The sequence below is a fragment of the Nothobranchius furzeri genome, chromosome 1, assembly GCF_043380555.1.
Source record: "Nothobranchius furzeri strain GRZ-AD chromosome 1, NfurGRZ-RIMD1, whole genome shotgun sequence".
In the NCBI taxonomy this organism is placed as follows: Eukaryota; Metazoa; Chordata; class Actinopteri; order Cyprinodontiformes; family Nothobranchiidae; genus Nothobranchius; species Nothobranchius furzeri.
Window position 1 is genome coordinate 44,607,699 of NC_091741.1, and position 20,782 is coordinate 44,628,480.

The 20,782-nt window shown below is 47.1% G+C and overlaps 2 protein-coding genes across 3 annotated transcripts; one reads left to right on the forward strand and one right to left on the reverse strand.

Annotated features, from left to right (window-relative positions):
* The first annotated feature begins 448 nt into the window (after positions 1-448).
* On the forward strand, positions 449-14,908 carry LOC107385704 (transmembrane protein 53). Of its 2 annotated transcripts, XM_015959778.3 has the most exons (3): positions 449-609; positions 13,219-13,865; positions 14,304-14,908. In XM_015959778.3, exons 1-3 carry the CDS (start codon positions 584-586, stop codon positions 14,663-14,665), a joined length of 1,035 nt encoding a protein of 344 aa, XP_015815264.3. In that variant the 5' UTR covers positions 449-583; the 3' UTR covers positions 14,666-14,908. The 2 variants fall into 2 exon arrangements, 1 of the variants encoding a protein (XP_015815264.3); XR_011519199.1 differs by lacking the exon at positions 13,219-13,865 and having other exon boundaries at positions 473-609; positions 14,304-14,442.
* Positions 14,909-16,193: 1,285 nt separating this feature from the next.
* lepb (leptin b) lies at positions 16,194-16,875 on the reverse strand. The gene is given in 2 exon segments (XM_015959790.3): positions 16,194-16,514; positions 16,601-16,875. Coding segments are annotated over 2 exon segments (477 nt in total). The 5' UTR covers positions 16,757-16,875.
* Positions 16,876-20,782: the final 3,907 nt, after the last annotated feature.

Below are 20,782 nucleotides of genomic sequence, written 5' to 3' on the forward strand. Positions count from 1 at the left end.
TACCTTATGCACAAGAGGTAGCCTGCACCGTCTTTAAATGCTTTAAAAGTTATATTAATAATGGCATTATAGCAGTCTGTCTATGATGTCATAATATAAATGAAAAATCACGTTCCTCGAGGACGTGGGACAACCTAATTATAGGAATCTGGCTCCATCTTGTGGTGCAACACTGGTACGGCAGTTATTAAGTTAGTTGGTCAGAACAAAAGTGGTTCAGTTTGACCTTCTCATGTTTCTTTATTTAGCCTGATGAGTGGTCTGCCTGTTTCTGTTGCATTAATGCTGATGGCCTCCAAAGTATCACTTACAAACTTACAAATCACTTTATTTAGATTAACGGTGTTAATTTTCTTTCACGTTGAGGTGTTGAGGTGTTTTAGTGCCCCATTTTGTTTGAGAGTCCTTGACGGGCGCGAGCGCGCGCGCTCACGGCTGCGGGAATTTAAAGGGGCAGAGGATCTATATGAGCAGGGGCTGCTGTCCGTTACCGGCACATTCAGCTGGCTGCTCGTAGCTACGGGAAACCGGCCGACGTTACGGAGAACCAGGAGGACTACAACACACTCCAGTCCGTCTCAGCATGGGGAACCTGCCACTCTCCACGAGGTAGACGTCACATTAAACTACCGTTTGGTCATTTAAACAACAAAGAATGACGTTTCAAATTCCATTCGATCACATTCAGTTACCTTCTTTGTGCTTTTCCATCATTATTTACACCAAACAGACATTTAGGGATGTGCAGCATACGTCACTTGTAGACTAATACGTCATCACGGAGATATGACGTCTAGTTGGGTTGTCAAATAACCTTGAAGCAGAAAATTCCATTCATTGTTGACAGAAATGTAGCCTATTATGTAAAAAATGTTCGTAAGATTCGTAAGAATTCAAATGAAGCTTTTAGAGAGAAAAGTAATCTTAAAGCAGAAAATGATACAGTAAAAATGGCTTAAGTTCTGTAATCGCTGAAGGAAAAACACATCACTGACTCCATAAATAGCCTTATTCTGGAGCAAAGGAAAGCCAACAAAAATATAAATGTTTGTTTTTCCTCCAATGTTTCATGAGCTGAACTCCAAAGATCTGAAACATTTTCTACAAACAAAATATATATTACTCTCAAATGTTATTCATAAATCTGGGTTAGTGAGTTCTTCCTTTTGCAGAGACACTCCATCCCACCTCACAGGTGTGGCTTATCAAGGTGCTGATTAGACAGGTGTGCTACTCTCCAATGAAAATGGGAGCAAAAACAATGTTTGTTCAGTGTATTTAAACATAATTGGGGCAGCAGTTGCTAAGGAGGAGGAGTTGGTTGTCCAGTTATCGAAAGGTTGCAGGATCAATTCAGGCTTTCTGCTGGGAAGTCTGCTGATGTGTCCTTGGGCAAGACACTTCATCCCCCCTTGCCCCCCTTGCCTACTGGTGGTAGGCAGCCTTGCCTACGTCAGCATGCCCCAGGTCAGCTGTGGCTACAATCACCACCAGCATGTGAAGGGGTGAATGACTGAAGTGTAAAGTCCTTTGGAGTCCTCTGACTCTGAAAGGTGCTATAAGTGCATTTATCATGTATATCCTTAATTTTAAAGGGGCAGTTCAGATATTCTAAAGGGAGTTTTATGGAAAGGAAACGATTAACTCAACCTGTTCTACGATCAGCCTCCATTTAGAGATTAGGGCCCTGTCCACACGTAGCCGGGGATCTGCCAAAACGTAGATATTTTTCTACGTTTGTCATCCACACGAAAACGGATTTTTTTCACACGAAAACGGATCTTTTTAAAAACTCCGGCCAAAGTGAAGATCTGCGTTTTCTCCGTTTTGGGTGTCTGCGTGTGGACGGACAAAACCGGAGTTTTAAGGTCCGCAACGTCACTTTCCGCGACAAAAAATGCTGACATCACGTGTGCGACCTGTGTTTACACTAGCCGACATCATGGATGCCCTCAGAGCTGCGCTCTGTCACTACCCGATCCATCAATTGTCCAAGCTCTTTTTGCTTGTTTGTTTTTGCAAGTGGAATTACTGCTCGTTGCGGAAGACCACAGACAAAGGACGAGGTTAAGAACGGGGGAAGTACTGCCGCCTACAGGTCTGGCATGTCCTTAACAACGTATTTATCCGGGTACGTGTGGACGTTTTTTTTTTTTTAAAAACGCGGTGGTGTAGATGCAAGTTTTTGGAGGGGCGGATATTCATTTTTAAAAAACCCCGGCTACGTGTGGACTAGGCCTAGATCAGATAAGCGGCCGCAGTGGTTGGGTTGGTGGGGGGGTTGGTTGGTTCACTGGAGTTTTTGACAATTAAAATTGCGCCCACATTTTTTAAATGAAACACATTTCTTTTAACAACGGTAGTTTCTGCATCTTTACTGTTGCCCTGCTTCATGCTTCTGCACTTCACCCAAGTCAGCAGCGATGCGGACCTGGGTGAAGTGTATTACAACAAACCACTGCTGCATTCTTTCTCTGAAAATGTTTTTTCTAATGAAAGTCTGAAACTTTTAGACAAAGCATTAATGAATGTAAATTTTATTTCCAATCATTCTTTGGTTGTTGTTTGAAAGTTGTTAATAAATGTTTTTGTAAAAAAGTATCCCAGCAACCAGCATCCCGGCATTCGTTGCAGTCTATTTCGCAATGCTCCTGGTCTCAATTTGGCAATTATTTGTATATTTGTGTGCCACGCACTCTAAGCCTTACTGTACACTTTCACCAAGTGCACTTTCTGCAAGGTGCAGTGCGAGTATTGGGATTGGACCAATGGGTGAGATTACTGCACCCAAAAGGAACAGGAAATGCATAACAAGATGATTCGGTCATGGTAAAAGTGTAAATAACAATTATAAACTATACTTAAATGCAGATTATACACAGCACATATAGTCTGTATGATGTGTAGATCGTTTAGTTTCTTTTTTTTTTTTTTACAGTGTATGATTCCTACGTTCTTATTCTTCTTCTTTCTGTGAGACTGGTGGGCTGACATCCTAGCGCCCCCTATGGACAAGTTGCCACTGGCGGCCAGTCAACTGGATTAATGAGACTTTTCAGTTTAGCGAGGCCAGTTAATTGGGTTTATCTAAAAATGTTACCTGATATTTTCACATTTGGACATTGCTATCAAATAATAAGAAATTAATTGTAGAGTTCCTATGTTAAATACTCCAAACTAAGTTACAAACTTGTAAACACACCACAATATTATATTTGTCACAGTTATTTAAATGTCCACAACTACAATGGGAGCAATATGGTAAAGTGTAAAACTATTTTTGAATTACTATTAATGTGACTATGTGTACTTTCCTTGGTGATGGGGGCAGTACGTACCTAAATCCTTGCAAGCAAACAGTACTTTTATGTTTGAGTGAGACCTTACCAACGGATGGCCATTAGGGTCAAAAACCTCTGGGAGCACAACCTCCAGCAAAATGACAACAAGCACATCGGACTCCTTTTCATCACGGGTAACGAGCGAAGAGGTAAATGTGTACAACGTTTCAATTCCATTCAATTCAATAATACTTTATTAATCCCAGAGGGAAATTAGAGTTTCAGTACACACAATTCTGAGATCAGACATACATACACAGACACATGACAAGAATTGGTGACTGTGGTCATTCGCAACCCGAGTCGCGCTACCGTTATAGATCAAGAGGGTTTATATGAGGGTAGAGTCAGGGGGAGGGAAAAAAGGCACTTCAGAGTTACCCTCAACCGAGATGGCAGCTTTGCTATGCAAAAAAAAAAAAAAAATAAACACCTCAGACAGATATGCACACAGACTTCAAACATTACATAAGTGTCCTCTAGGTGGGGAGGTAGGGTTGGGACTCTCCTCACTTCAGAGTGTGCAGCCGCAAGAGCAGCGCTCACCACCTCCGTTTGGACAGGGGAGGGAGATAATGGATTAGAGGGCACATTGACTCCTGGATACGGTTCCACAGCCTTCACCGGTCACAGTCCCGCCCAGGCTGGGATAGGGAGAAAGAGTTTCCATAGCGACAGCAGCATTACACATTTCTTCTGAGGGGGGAGTTTACATTTCAGCCTCACAGGCTCCAAGGGCACCAGATTCAGATAAGAATTGTTTTGGGGACAGACGGAGACAATTTCCTCTCTGCCTTAGTGTTCTGTTTGTCTTCAACCTCTCTAGATCCAATAATGGCGTAATTAATCTATCCCAATCCGTGCTGATCCATCAACTCGCTCCTTGATGGAATCCATCTTCTGTGCCAGAGTCTGAATCTCAGCCAAAGTTCCAAGCTTACGACTCATCTCGACAATTATATGAGTTTGTGCGCTCACAGCACGATGCATTCCATCCCTGAGCTCCGGTATTGAGCCAATATTCCTCGAAAGCTCGTTAATTTTCCGGTAAGCCAGGTAACCGCTCAGGCCAAACAGCAGGAATCCTGACACCAAAACCATGAATATCCAGACATCTTCAGAATCCTCTACAGACAGTTGAGAGAGGCAGATCAGGTTCCACTGTTTCCAGGAGTCCATGATATTCCCGGCTGGCTCAGTCCCAGAGGGGTAGCCCAGAGCCCCTTCTCCCGTTCTCATCGTTGAAAAAATGTTGTCAATCGCGTTGAGAGACCAACTGACCAGATCCATTTTTAATAATTTCCAGTTTCCAGAAAAAATGCAGAAAGCGCCGTGCGCACAAAGACAGGACAAAGAGCCTTGGGATGACGAGGGAGGGAGAGGAGAAAAAAAAGCATCTGTACTTTCCAAGAGCCCGGAGAAGAAACACATTTTATGAATTATAAGAAGTTTATGAATGCAGAAAGTTTTTTAACTTGTTACAAATCAGTAAATAAATTTTTTATTCACAGGCTCCCGTAGAAGACATGGCGTCTAATATAGTGTTGCTCAGAGACTTGACCTTGCCACAGAACAGTCCCCTGCATCACTGTGAGTCAGAAGGTCATTAGAGACCCTAAGGAGAGCTGTTTCAGTAGAATCAGCTCTACGAAAACCTGACTGGAAGCTATCATAGATGTTATGTTCATCAAGAGCAGCTGTGAGTTGTTTAGCCACAACCTTTTCCAAGATCTTGGAGATGAACGGAAGTTTAGAGATGGGTCTGAAGCTGCTATGGAGAGAGGAGTCGAGACTCGGGTTTTTAAGAAGCGGGTGGATTACATCGTTCTTAAAGTAAGCAGGGACCTGACCAGAAACCAGAGAAGCATTAATTATAGAGAGCACGCTGGGACCGATGGACTGAAGATGAGGGTAAGATGTGATGACTGTTGCTTTACTTGCTCCGCCCCAGCCTCTGCCATCTGGTCAAGATGTCTTCTCATATTGATCAAACCTGTTGAATGACAAATACATAACAAATATTTAATATATCTGGCAATTATGTTTTTAGTAATACATGCCTTACAAACACTATAATTTGTGTCGACAGACTCGTATAATTGAACTTTAAGTATGTTGACAGGATTGAAATGAATAAGAAACAGATTAAGGTATGATATTAAATTATAAAAAATTGCCTGCTTCAATGATATCGTGCCTCTCAGTCCAGGTGGTCTTGAACTTTGGAAGAAGGATTGCAACAGCAGTCAGCTCAGGGTCTTCCATCATCTCACCAAAGTGCTTTTGGACACCATCCTGAATGGCTCTGAAGAGTGGCAGACACATCTTGGAGACAGTCTCCAGTCTGCTGAGTTTTTCTTTTAGCTGGAAGATCACTTGAGGGGCGGGACTAGGAAGCTCAAAAATGACCAATCAGAAAAAAGAAGGAAATCCTGACTGTACCACACGACGTGGTAGATTTCTAGTTGTAGTAAAAAAAAAATAGCGTCTGACAATGGCACAAACATCTTTTATTTTTTAGAAGAAATGCTTGTAGCGCTTCTACTTGTGGTTTTAAAGACATCTGAGTCATTTAGAACAGAGGAAAGAGCCGCAGCGAACTCCGCCGCTGTCTTCGTTGTTTATGAGAAATTGAGCATCGCTGTGTATGACGTGAATTAAACAGGAGGAGTCTGGCAGGCCAGGCTATCTTTCTCGTACCATTAGCACCTATTTTCTTCTCCTACCCATCATCATTGCACTGTAAGGTCACTGAACACATGCTTCACACTAAGAAGTTCAACTCACCTGTTGACCGCTCAGACATCCCTTCATTCCTTCTCACAAGTTTTGATCTTAGGTGATCCTCCAGTCATACGAGTAGTCAGTTAGTGTTTCTTATCCTTTCCTTCGTACCCCGTTACACTCTCGTAACTTAAGCACTCAGTTCTTCTGGTGCGCGCCTTCAGCGTCCGCAGCACTTTCGTGTTTGGGTCTTACCAGTGTAGACATATACACATAGACACTTCATTAAGCGCTGGATCACTCTCGAGCGCGTTAAGACGCTTCTACATATGTATATGTTTATACTCTCGTCTCTCTTCTCTGTGGTTGTGTCTGAATCATCGTATGAATCCAGTGCGAACCGTGCCGACACAGTGTTTTACAATGTTGTTTTTTTTACTCGGTAACGGATAAGATAAACAATGTAGCGAAGTACAATACTTACAAAAAACAATACTTAAGTAAAAGTAAAAATACAGATTTTAAAGACTACTTAAAAAGTATAAATGCGCAAAAAATCTACTCAATTACAGTAACGCAAGTAAATGTAATTCGTTACTTTCCACCTGTGGCCTTGATTGGCCCACAAAGCAGATAAAGCTCTGTGACTGGTTCACAAAGGAGATAGAGCGTTATGAATGGCCCACCATTATGGACCAATCACAGCTCTCTCTGTGTTTGAAACCCCTATAGAGAGCTGTGATTGGCCAGCCAGAATGCTGCTAGGGGCTGCGGAGGTTCCAAAGGAGCGTTCCCAGACCAAACTTTGCAAAGCAAGAATTTGGTCTAGTTCACTAGTCTACAAATACTTAACTAAAAAACAAAAAAATCAAAAACAAAGATATTAAAAAAGAATAAAAAAATCACACACACACACACACACACACACACACACACACACACACACGTCTGCTCTGTCTTCTTGATCCCCAGTGAGTCGTGGAGGATGGCTGCTTATACTGAGCCAGGATCCTTTGGAGGTTTCTTCCTGTTAAAAGGGAGTTTTCCTCTCCACTCTGTCATGTTTTGAGGTAGGTATCTAACCCAAGACATACAGAATCAGGCACAGAGACGATGTAAAGAAAAATAAATAATTATTTTATTTAATTATGGACGTGAACTGAAGGCGTTCCGGCAATCCAGTGGAAGGACGAATCCGGAAGCGGAAACTAGGGGGGAGACCAGAGGTGAGTGATGGGAATTGTAGTTCAGAAGGAAAGTAAGAAGGCGGGACTTACGATGAGGAAGTACATGCTGAATCTGGAGGGGAGTTGAGCCGGGGTGAAATCCAGAAGAGACTTGTGATTACCGGGGTGGTGAGTGGCACGGACAAGGCGGAAGGGGATGAGGCAGTGGAGAGAGAGCGTGATCGGTGGAGAGCGGGACGGCTGGGTGGAGTAGGAATCCAGGAAACGAACCGGAGAATGAATCGTAGACGGGAAAGGATCCAACGATGAGGTGAGTCTGAGTCTGTGGATGAATATCCAGGAAAACGAGCTCAGGTCAAAACGAGTTTCTAAGTTTTAAGATTTGCAAAAACGAGACGAGTCTTTAAACAACACGGTGAGGCTAGGATCTACCAGGCAGTAGAAAATCATCCGGCGTCGAATGAGGAAAGCCGTCCTCCTTTTAAAGCCGCCCCGCTGATGAGTCTGATGCGGATCAGCTGCGCTCCCTCTCCTGCAGGTAAAAACTCCGAGATGATTAGATGAAGTGCTGAGTACTCACCCCGGCTCATGACAGTACCCCCCCCTCAACGGACGCCCCCTGGCGTCCTGGCAGAGGTAGCCTCAAATTCCCGGATGAGGGAAGGATCCTCAATGAAGGAACCAGGTACCCAAGAACGTTCCTCCGGACCGTACCCCTCCCAGTCAATGAGGTACTGGACGCCGCGCCCCCGACGACGAGAGGCCAGGATCCTGCGGACAGAATAAACAAGGCCCCCCTTGTAGAGGCGAGCCGGAGGAGGGGGAGGAGGAGAAGGACAGAGGGGACTGGAGACAACAGGCTTCACAAGGGACACATGGAACACAGGGTGAACACGGAGGGAAGAGGGAAGGTCCAGACGAACAGTGGTGGCTGAGGGGACGTCGAGGACCTGAAACGGACCTATGAACCTCGGGGACAACTTGCGGGCCGAGGCCTTGAGGGGAATGTCCTTGGAGGACAACCACACCGACTGTCCAGGGGCGTAGACGGGTGCCGGGCGCCGCCGGCGATCTGCCAATTGCTTGTTCCGCCTGGCCGTGCGGTCAAGCGCCGCTCTGGTGGATCTCCAGGCTCTACGGGCCCCACGGAGGAAGTGGGGAACAGAGGGTGACACCAGGGACTGCTGGGGAAAGAGTGAGGGTTGGTAGCCAAGGGAGGACTCAAAGGGAGACTGACCTGTAGCCGAGGAAACGTGACTGTTGTGAGCATATTCGACCCAAGGGAGATGAGTGCTCCAGGAGGAAGGATGCGTAGAGCAGACACAGCGCAGCATGGCTCCGAGCTCCTGGTTCATGCGCTCGCATTGACCATTTGTTTGAGGGTGGTGTCCGGAGGTTAGCGCCACCTGAGCTCCAAGGGCCTCCGCAAACTCCTTCCAAACACGAGACACAAACTGTGGACCACGATCTGACAGGATCTCCTCAGGAATCCCATGGAGACGGAAGACATGTTTAACCAGGAGCTGCGCTGTGTCTGCAGAGGAAGGGAGAGATTTAAGAGGGACAAGGTGACATGCCTTGGAGAACCGATCAACAACTGTGAGAATGACCGTGAAACCACGTGAATTGGGGAGACCACAAACGAAATCCAGGGCAATGTGGGACCAGGGGCGTGACGGAATGGGTAGAGGCTGTAAGAATCCTGCCGGAGGACGATGGTCCCCCTTTTGCTGGGAACAAGTGTGGCAACCCGAAACATAGTCTTTGGCATCCTTGTACATGGATGGCCACCAAAACGACCTCCTAATGAGGGCCACCGTTCTTCCCACCCCTGGATGAAGGGAGAACTTGCCTGTATGCGCCCAGTGGATAACCTTACTTCTGAGTGGTTGGGACACATACAATCTTCCCGGAGGGCAGTTGTTAGGTCCAGGGTCGGTCTTGAGCGCCTCCAGGACCTGGTTTCGTATCTCCCACGTGACCCCACCTATGACACAGCTGGGGGGAAGGATTGTGGCAGGTTCAGTTTCCCGATCCAAGGCATATTGCCTGGAAAGGGCGTCAGGCTTCGTGTTTTTAGAACCGGGTCTGTATGATAGCTGGAAGTTGAATCGGGAAAAGAAAAGAGACCAGCGGTATTGGCGAGGGTTCAGCTGTTTTGCCTCCCTTAGGTAAATGAGATTTTTATGGTCCGTCCATATGAGAAATGGGGTCTCTGCTCCCTCCAACCAATGTCTCCACTCTTCGATCGCCAACTTCACAGCCAGGAGCTCGCGGTCACCAACGTCGTACCTACTTTCAGCTGGCGTTAAACGACGGGAAAAGAAGGCACAAGGGTGAAGCTTCTTATCCCCCTCTGCGATCTGAGAGAGCACAGCTCCGACCCCGGTGTCCGAGGCATCGACCTCCAGGATAAACTGGCGCTGCGGATCAGGACGATGTAGTATAGGGGCATTAGTGAATTTGCTTTTGAGTTCTTTGAAAGCTAACTCTGCTTTGGAGGACCACACAAAAGGTTTATTTATGGATGTCAGGTTGGTTAATGGAGCAGCAGTTTGACTGTAGTTCCTGATAAAGCGACGATAGAAGTTAGAAAACCCAAGAAACCTCTGTAGTTGCTTTCTGGTGGTGGGTGTGGGCCATTCTGCGACAGCCTGCACCTTCTCCGGATCTGCTCTCAGCCGCCCGCTCTCAATCACAAATCCCAGAAACTTCACCGTGGACACATGAAATTTGCACTTCTCTGCTTTTACGTAGAGGCGATTTTCTAGCAACCGTTGTAATACCGCTCTCACGTGCTGAGTGTGCTGTTCCTGGTTCTGGGAAAAGATCAAAATATCATCCAAATACACAGTCACAAAACGATTCAGAAAATCACCTAGTACTGAGTTCACCAGGGATTGGAAGACGGCTGGAGCATTCGTGAGTCCAAAGGGCATTACCAAGTATTCGAAGTGTCCTAGGGGTGTTTTGAATGCTGTCTTCCATTCATCTCCTTCTCTCACTCTCACCAGGTGATAAGCATTTCGGAGGTCCAGACGGCTGAAAATGGTTGAGTCCTGGATGGGTTCAAAAGTGGAGGAGAGTAAAGGCAGAGGGTATTTATTCCGGATTGTGATTTGATTCAAACCTCGGTAGTCAACGCAAGGTCTAAGGCTGCCGTCCTTCTTAGGAACGAAAAAGAACCCGGCGCCCAGAGGAGATGAAGAGGGACGAATGGTTCCAGCTGCAAGACAGTCTTGGATGTAGCGCTCCATGCTTTCCCTCTCTGGTTTAGATAGATGGTAAAGACGACTTGATGGTAAGGGAGCTCCCGGCAGGAGGTCTATTGCGCAGTCAAACGGCCTGTGGGGAGGTAGAGAGGAAGCTCGGTCTTTACTGAATACCTGTTTCAAGTCATGGTAAGCCGGTGGGACAGTGGACAGGTCTATATTTTCCAATGGAGGAGAAGGATGACCAGGAATGGCAGGAGAGGCTGAGCGTAAGCAGAGTAGAGAACATTCTGAGCTCCAACCGAGTATCTTGTTCTCCTTCCAGTCCATTGTAGGGTTATGACGAACCAACCAGGAATGTCCCAACACTAGGGGGGACTGAGGAGAGGGAAACACATAAAAAGTTATGGTTTCAGTGTGGTTACCTGAAACCAACAGGCGCAGGGGAACGGTCTGGTGGGTGATTGTGGACAGGTTGCGGTTATCGAGCGAGGACACTGAGAGAGGGATAGACAGCTTGGTAGTGGGTATATTCCATTCTTCCACGAGATGGGGGTCCACAAGAGATTGTTCGCATCCAGAATCCAATAGAGCCTCAATGGTAATCTGTCTGGAGGGAACAGATAGAACACAGGGGAAGAAACACCGGGAACTCACAGAAGAAGAAGTACCACCCACCAATAGTCCCAGCCTTATTGGTGGGCTCTGCCTTTTAACAGTGCAGGGCAACTATTAACAAAATGTCCAGCAGTTCCACAATACAAGCACAATCCAGATCTCTGACGGTGTTGCTTCTCCTCTGGGGTGAGTCTTGTCCTACCCATCTGCATCGGTTCCTCAGAGGGTTCAGAAACATGACGTCCAGGAGGTCTAGGGGAACGTTCTTGAGCAGAACAGGCTAGGGGCTCGTGTTCATGTCTCCTTAGCTCCCGCTGGCGTTTGTCAATCGATATGGCCAGCCTGATGAGATCATCCAAAGAGCTAGGCTCAGGACATAAGGCCAACTGGTCCCTCACCTTGTCACTAAGCGCCTCGGTGAAGGCTCCAATGAGGGCATCCTCATTCCAGGTGGTCCGGGCTGCCAAAATGCGGAAGTCCACCGCCAAGTCCGCCACTGTTTTTCTTCCCTGGGAAAGCTTTAGGAGTCTCTTTCTAATGTCCGAGGAGGACTCATAACAACCAAAAGTTAATTTAAAGTCCGCCAAAAAGTCGTTAAATGATCCGTTTAGAAACGAGTCATTATGGCTCTTTGCTTCAGCCCACCTTAGCGCCCTCCCTCGCAGAAGACCCACCACGTACGAAATCCTTGATGAATCCGTGGAGAAGGCTGTAGGGCAACGTTCGAAGGCCAATTTACACTGTAATATAAAACTGTGACATTCATCGAACTCACCCCCGAAAGTCACAGATGGTGGTGAAGGGGCGACGCGAAAATGGGTACCCTCCATGGGGGATGCTCCCTCCAGTCGCGGAGGTCCTGTGGCTACATAGGCAGAAGAGGAGGGTTCCACTGGTGGAGGTGGTTGACGAGGTTGGGAAAGAGATTCATGTATCTGACGGACCATGGCTTCCAATTGTGTATAGCGTTGATTAGATGAAGAGAGCTGTTCCATTAATAACGGAAGGGTCTGTTCCTGTTGGGTCAATCTGTGAGAAATGTCAGCGAGTGCCGATTCTGTAGGGTTAGAGTCTTGGCCGGATGATTCTGTCATGTTTTGAGGTAGGTATCTAACCCAAGACATACAGAATCAGGCACAGAGACGATGTAAAGAAAAATAAATAATTATTTTATTTAATTATGGACGTGAACTGAAGGCGTTCCGGCAATCCAGTGGAAGGACGAATCCGGAAGCGGAAACTAGGGGGGAGACCAGAGGTGAGTGATGGGAATTGTAGTTCAGAAGGAAAGTAAGAAGGCGGGACTTACGATGAGGAAGTACATGCTGAATCTGGAGGGGAGTTGAGCCGGGGTGAAATCCAGAAGAGACTTGTGATTACCGGGGTGGTGAGTGGCACGGACAAGGCGGAAGGGGATGAGGCAGTGGAGAGAGAGCGTGATCGGTGGAGAGCGGGACGGCTGGGTGGAGTAGGAATCCAGGAAACGAACCGGAGAATGAATCGTAGACGGGAAAGGATCCAACGATGAGGTGAGTCTGAGTCTGTGGATGAATATCCAGGAAAACGAGCTCAGGTCAAAACGAGTTTCTAAGTTTTAAGATTTGCAAAAACGAGACGAGTCTTTAAACAACACGGTGAGGCTAGGATCTACCAGGCAGTAGAAAATCATCCGGCGTCGAATGAGGAAAGCCGTCCTCCTTTTAAAGCCGCCCCGCTGATGAGTCTGATGCGGATCAGCTGCGCTCCCTCTCCTGCAGGTAAAAACTCCGAGATGATTAGATGAAGTGCTGAGTACTCACCCCGGCTCATGACACACTCTCGCTAAATGCTTGTTTAGTATGAGGATTGCTGTAAAGTCTGCAATCTGCTGGGTTCCTTATATAGGAAATGTTTTACTGATTGGCTTAATGAACTGACCTGTATTGGGAGGTTTACTATGTGAAGTGCCTTGAGACGAATCATGTCGTGATTTGGCGCTTTATAAATAAACAGAATAGAAAAATTGACGGGAGTCTGAATTCTTTTCGCTTGTGCAGCCCTACCTTAGAGTACTTTTTATGATTTAACGTGTTTTTGTAGAAAAATTTTGTGTTCTTCATCAAACCCAAACCTATTCTGATTTTTCTTTTGTTCTAGTTTCTTCAAGACAGACTCAACCACATCTGATCAAGTCATCACAGAGAGATTTGTAGCCAGAAGGATCCGCAGTGGTGTGATTTATTATTACAGTCCAGTTACAGAGGCACGATCTGAGGCGGTTTGTCCTGCCAAGGATTTCCATACTTCTGGACCTCCTTGTCTTATCTCATCCCTTTCGCCCACATCTCCGCCTGTCAGTGACCTCTCAGATTCTTCCTCCTTTCCACCAATCTCTGAAACGGCTTCACACATGACTGTTTTCTCCCAAAAGCAGTCATATTCCTCCCGTCCACTTCTCGTTTTCTTCTCCTGGCTTGGCGCTCGGCCGGATGCCGTGGCCAAATACAGGGACCTCTACCTGGACCGGGACATGGATGTCCTCCTGATTCAGAGCAGCGTAATTCACTTCCTGTGGCCGCGATGGGGGCTCAGCTATGGGTTGGAGGTTCTGAGTATTCTGGAGGAGCCATCGTTCTCGAACAGAGCCATACTTGTTCATGCTTCCTCCATCGGGGGATACACTTTCACCCAGATGCTCAGCCACGTTGCTCAAGAGCCAAAACGACATGCCTGTTTGGCACAAAGGGTTGTAGGGCACATCTACGACAGCCTAGTGGTCGGCTCACTGGAGCACATGGCAACAGGTGAGGGAAAGTGATCTGCTACAATTGTATTGGAGCTCAGGTTACTGTTGATGTGGGTTTGTGTGTCTGAACTGTTAATAATTCATCATCTGATGACCTTCTGCTCCAGTTTTTAACAGGATTACATTCCTTTTATTTTAGAGCATAGGTAAAAAAACAAAAACAAATTGTTCCATATAGTGTTTTCAGTAATATTGATCTCCGAAGCTGAAGAGTTTAATGTAGAAAATGTGGATGGTATGTGAAAGTTGTGTCATTAAAAGAGTTAAAACCCACGCAGACCATATCTGACGTCACATTTTAATGCCAATTTCAGACGATAACATCAGCATCCGTGATTCAAAGTCTGTCTTTATGAATTTATTTCAGGCAGCATCACATGTTTCAGGTGCATGCAAGCACACTGTTCCATAATTCAGTCTAACTTGTCATTTAAAGGTCTCGGCAAAACCCTGATTCCTCGATTAGAGGGCTTCATCCGGAAAACGGCCATGTTCTACTTCTGGCTTTTCAAAGCGTACACTGCAGACCTCTATGAGAGAAGCATCCACGTCTTCTACAACAGCCCAGTCACTTCTCCGGCCCTCTTCTTCTTCTGTGAAAATGACGTCATGTGTAGCCCCGCTGTCCTGGGCAGGCTGATGGATTTCTGGAAGCAAAGGGGCGTGGCCATCAGCAGCAGGAAGTGGGAGGTGTCTACACATGCCGCCCACCTGCGATGCCACCCGGAGGAGTACGTTTCCACTTTGCAGAACTACTTGAACTCTCTGCCCACTTGCTCCCTCATACCTAAAATGTGAACATTTGTGGCATGCACTATGATTTAAACCCAAAAAGCTCTTTTAATTTGCTTTGTTTCGGGTTTTATTAGTTTAAGCAAATACTTTTTGCTCAAGGTCATTTTAGCAAGTCACTCTGACTCTAAATGTTTGTTTTGCACAGTAACCAGTGTATCTACCAACAACAAATATTGATTTATGAGTTGTTTTCTGAGAAAGCATCTAGTTTCTGCGCAACAGTAGAAAATAAAAATATGAATCTGATCTCTCCAGACTTATTTTTGCTCTTACAAAATAAAATCGAGGTAATTCACATGGCAGAATTGAGTTTATGTGGCAATTCCATACAGAATTCCAGCTATGGATTCTTCACTGTTTTGTTCCATCCCGGATAAGATAAAGGACAAGAAGAGTTAATTGGCAGGAGGGATAGAGGAGGTTTGGCAGGAAGCCCAAAAATCCATTTGGTGGAAGTTTACTGGACGGAGCATGAAGGGGCGGAGCCTAAAGCAGCCACCAACAATAACAGGACTGATTCTGCACCAGTCTCTTGATTGCATGTGCAATCCATCAAACTCTACAGCTGTAACCCGATAAGGCCATGTAAAGACAGACTAATTATTGGGTGCCATTTTTACTGATTATTAAATAAATTCCAATTATGTTTGTTTACACATTTCCTTACGGAGATCTTGTGTTGATAAATGATGGATTCATAAATCTTTGGGTCAAATCAAATGTAATTTGTGATGCAACACGATACTGCAGCACATTTGTTTGGGGATGACTTTAATCCACCAACACACCAAGATTCAGCTCCGCATCAGTAGGAGTGATTGAGTCAGAGCCATGTCTGGTGTTTGTCTTGGATTGGATCGACTCCAGAAGATGATCAGTCATAGATGTTCTCCTCAGAGTTTCAGAAGCATTGTTAGCTGCCTGTTGTTACAAATGCTGCTGAAACAGAGAACGCCCTTCAAAAGAAGCAGGGCCGTGCACGTGCTGGATATAACCAGCAATAGTTTTAAAAGTGATGAGTCATGCTATAATTTTAGAACAAATTGCATAACACATGTTGGGAAATTCCTGTTTCACTTTCTGTCCACAGTCATCTAACCTTTTTTGTTGCTGAATACTGAAAAAGAACGTTTAAAATAACAGAATGTAGATTTTTTTCTCCAAAGTACGTCATATTCTGAGTTTTCTGGAATTTTCATTGTAAAGTTTATTAAATAAAGGAATACAAAGCATCCTAAAACATATTGGCAATGCAAAATGTATTTCTACTCGTTAAAATACATCAGTATAAACATTCAGTTTAAATAAAATCATCGCTTCTGTAATATTTACTGTAGTTTTGGTTGCACACAACAGCAAAAGCCCTTCAGATTTAATGTTTTACAACAAAATATCTAAAAATATTTATATATAAAGACACATTCAAGACTTTTGTCCCTTCATTCCTGTACATTTACATATTTTTAAAGTTGCCTTGTTAAAAATCTAAAAGCAAATAACAAGCAATAGAAAAATACAGATTTAACATTTGCTAGCAGACCTTGAGTTTGTCCTTGTTCAGGTGCAGGTTCTCCAGGTAGTGCTGCACCTTGGCCAGTGTCAGGAAATGCTGGCTGTCTGGGAACAAATGCTCTCTGGTCTCTGAGCTCGTTCTGTCCTGGACGGGACAGTCCATCATGGAGGCGAGCAAGCGCACCCTCCCTTCCAAGCTGGAGACGTCAGCCTGGATCTGGCTCAGGAGCTCCGTGGAGGGGCTCTGCAGTTCACTGTCCAAGTGTTGGAGGTATTTACAGATTTCAGCCAGGCTCGTCACGGGTGGAGACGTAACTTATATTTGTGAAAGCACCATCCACTGAAGAGGAGAGCTTTTGGTCACACATTTACACACACATGAAATAATTGTATCTAAATATGTCCTGTAATGCATGCTGCACATACCTCTGTGTTTAGTTTTCTGATGTGCACAAGAGTTATCTGGGCAATGTTTAAAATGCTGTGGATGTTATTTCTGATGGATTCACCATTTGTAGGAAGACTTGTTCCCTCAGGAGCCACCATGAGGACGATGTAAAGGAGTGCCAGAGGGATGTGCATCCTATAAGGTAAAGTAAAAATGTGCAACTTTTGTGGTGTTTGTAAAAAATAGAAATAATAAAAAAGTATTTAAAAGTTGTACAAATCACCTTTTTTCCAATACGGAAATAAATTTCTGATAATGTAATTTGTCTTACCTTTGAATTCCTACGTCCCACTGGGCTCCAGGAACGCTGAATGAACGAGGGATGGCACATGCTCTTTACAGGTCTCATTTAAATGGTCTGTTTCCAGCACAGGTCTTGCCTGGCCTTGTCTGGGACTACCCCCCCCCCCCCCCACACACACACACACACAACCCCACTTCCAACCCCCAATCTGAGTGTGACCCTAATAGATTGCTCTGGAACCTGGGCTACGTGAACCCAGACACTGACTCAGCTGCGGGAAAGTCACGCCCATCCTGAATTTTCGTCTCCTATGATGCAACTACTTACTGGAAGTTCTGCAGATAGGCTGCATCTCAGTTTGACCTAATGATGAAAACACCTCTAATGTCTCCATGGACATGAAAGATGGAAAACAACATTGGGCAAAATAAGGATAAATAGCTTTGTTATTTATTTAATATTTATGTGTTTGACTTGTGTAATGTAGAGGATTTGAGCTGAGTTTTAAAAAGGCATCTTTTAAATGATGAATTTATTCATTAAAGGACTCCTCCTTGAACCATCACCTTATCATGGTGGAGGAGTTTGAGTGCCCTAATGATCCCAGGAGCTATGTTGTCAGGGGCACTTTGTGCCCCTGGTAGGGTCTCCCATGACAAATTGGTCTTAGGTGAAGGGTGAAACAAAGAATGGTTCAGAGGATCTTTCATGGATGAACTATCAAGGAGTCAGAGTACCCGGCCCAGAGGGTTACCGGGGTCCCACCCTGGAGCCAGGCCTGGGGTTGGGAACCGTGAGCGAGCGCCTGGTGGCCGGGCTTTCGCCCATGGAGCCCGGCCGGGCCCAGCCCGAACAGGATACATGGGCTCATCCAACTGTGGACCCACCACCCGCAGGAGGAACATGAAGGGTCCGGTGCAGTGTGGATCGGGTGGCAGACCGAGGCGGGAGCCTTGGTGGTCCGATCCCCGGACAAGAAAACTGGTTTTTGGGACATGGAACGTCACCTCACTGGCGAGGAAGGAGCATCAGCTTGTGGCAGAGGTTGAGTGGTACCGGCTAGATATAGTCGGACTCACCTCGACACATAGCATTGGCTCTGGAACCCAAGTCCTTGAGAGGGGTTGGACACTCTCCTTTGCTGGAGTTGCTCCGGGTGAGAGGCGGAGGGCTGGGGTTGGCTTTTTGTTAGCCCCAAGACTCTCTGCCTGTGTGTTGGGGTTTACCCCGTGGGACGAGAGGGTAGCTTCCCTGCGCCTTCGGGTTGGGGAATGGGTCCTGACTGTTTTTTGTGCTCATGGGCCAAATATCAGTTCAGATTACCCACCTTTTTTAGAGTCCCTGGGATGAGTGCTAGATAGTGCTCCATCAGGGGACTCCATTGTACTGCTGGGGGACTTCAATGCTCACATGGGCAATGACAGCATCACCTGGAGGGGTGTGATTGGGAGGAACAGCCTGCCTGATCAGAACTCGAGCAGTGTTTCGTTATTGGACTTCTGTGCAAGCCGCAGTTTGGCCATAACGAACACCATGTTCAAACATAAGGATGCCCATCGGTACACTTGGTACCAGGGCAGCCTAGGTTGCAGGTCGATGATAGACTTTGTAGTCGTATCATCTGACCTGCGGCCATATGTTTTGGGCACCCGAGTGAAGAGAGGAGCGGAGCTGTCAACTGATCACCACCTGGTGGTGAGTTGGATCAGATAGCAGGGGAAGATTCCGTGTAGACCTGGCAGACCCAAACGCATAGTGAGGGTCTGCTGGGAACACCTGGCAGAAGAACCTGTCAAGACGGTCTTCAAGTCCCACCTCCGGCAGAGCTTTGACTGCGTCCCGAGAGCAGTGGGGGACATTGACTCCGAGTGGGCCTTGTTCCACTCTGCGATTGTTGAGGCGGCTGTTGCAAGCTGTGTTCGCAAGGTGGCCGGTGCCAGTCGTGGTGGCAACCCCCGTACCCGCTGGTGGACACCAGAGGTTCAGGAAGCCGTCAGGCTGAAGAAGGAGGCCTACAGGGCGTGGCTGGTCTGTGGGTCTCCGGAGGCAGCAGACAGGTACCGGATAGTCAAGCGGGGTGCAGCAGTGGCAGTTGTCGAGACAAACTCTCGGGCGTGGGAGGAGTTTGGTGAGGCCATGGAGAAAGACTATCGATCGGCTCCAAAGAGGTTCTGGCAAACTGTCCAGCGCCTCAGGAGAGGGAGGCAGCAACTCGCTCACACTGTTTACAGTGGGGATGGGGAGCTGCTGACGTCAACTGGGACTATAGTCGGATGGTGGAAGGAATACTTTGAAGAGCTACCCAATCCCACCTACGTGCATTCCGAGGAGGAACCAGAGCCAGGAGACCTGGGGATGGACTGTCCAATCTCGGGGGCAGAAGTTGCTCAGGTAGTCAAACAACTACACAGCGGCGGCGCACCGGGGGCGTACGAGCTTCGTCCTGGGTATCTTAAGGCTATGGATGTGGTAGGACTGTTGTGGTTGACACGTCTCTGCAACATTGCGTGGTCATCGGGGGCAGTTCCTGTGGAGTGGCAGACGGGGGGGGGGGGGGGGGGGGGGGGGGGGGGTTGGTCCCCATCTTTAAGAAGGGTGATCTGAGGGTGTGTTCCAACTACAGGGGATCACACTCCTCAGCCTCCCTGGAAAGGTCTACTCCAAGGTACTGGAGAGCAGGGTCTGATCGATAGTTGAATCTCAGATTGAGGAGGAGCAATGTGGTTTTCGTCCTGGCCATGGAACTATGGACCAGCTCTATACCCTTGCAAGAGTGATGGAGGGAGTTTGCCCAACCAATCCACATGTGTTTTGTGGATTTGGAGAAGACTTATGACCGTGTCCCCAGGGGCGCCCTGTGGGGGACACTCCAGGAGTATGGGGTGGGTGGCTTTCTGTTAAGGGCCATTCATTTCCTTTACCAGAGGAGCGTGAGTTTGGTCCGCATAGCCGGTAGTAAGTCGGACCTGTTCCCGGTGAGGGTTGGACTCCGCCAGTGCTGCCCATTGTCACCGGTTCTGTTCATAACCTTTATGGACAGAATTTCTAGGTGCAGCCGTGGTGTGGAGTGTGTTGAGTTTGGTGGCAGGAGAATCTCGTCTCTTCTTTTTGCGGATGATGTGGTCCTCCTAGCTTCATCCAGCTCTGACCTTCAGCTCTTGCTGGGTAGGTTCACACCCGAGTGTGAAGCAGCTGGGATGAGGATCAGCACCTCCAAATCTGAGACCATGGTTCTCGACCGGAAAAGGGTGGCTTGCCAACTCTGGGTCGGGAGAGAGGTCCTACATCAAGTGGAGGAGTTTAAGTATCTTGAGGTCTTGTTCATGAGTGAGAGTAGGAGGGATCGGGAGATCAACAGGCGGATTGGTTCAGCATCTGCAGTGATGCGGATGCTGAGCCGATCTGTCGTGGTGAAGAGGGAGCTGAGCCAGAAAGCCAGGCTCTCGATTTACCGGTCGATCTACGTCCCAATCCTCACCTATGGTCATGAGCTTTGGGTAATGACCGAAAAAACGAGACCCTCCGTAGGGTGGCCGGGCTCAGCCTTAGAGATAGGATGAGGAGCTCGGACATTTGGGAGGGACTCGGAGTAGAACTGCTGCTCCTCCGGATCGAAAGGGGTCAGTTGAGGTGGTTTGGGCATCTGGTCAGGATGCCTCCCGGACGCCTGCCTGGGGAGGTGTTTCGGGCATGTCCTGTCGGCAGGAGGCCCCCGGGTCGACCCAGGACACGTTGGAGAGGTTACATCTCCAATCTGGTCCGGGAACACCTTGAGATCCTGCCGGAGGAGCTGGTGGAGGTGGCCGGGGAGAGGACGGTCTGGAGTTCCCTAGTTGGGATGCTGCCCCCGCGACCCTGATAAGCGGAGAAAGACGACGATTCATTAAAGGAGTAGTTCACTCGTTTAACCAATGCA

Excerpts from the sequence above, each read along its gene's own strand:
- LOC107385704 (XM_015959778.3), top strand. The coding sequence starts at position 584 with ATGGGGAACCTGCCACTCTCCACGAG. Across the intron at positions 610-13,218 it reads AACCTGCCACTCTCCACGAG|TTTCTTCAAGACAGACTCAA; the intron begins GTAGACGTCACA and ends CTTTTGTTCTAG. Across the intron at positions 13,866-14,303 it reads ACTGGAGCACATGGCAACAG|GTCTCGGCAAAACCCTGATT; the intron begins GTGAGGGAAAGT and ends TGTCATTTAAAG.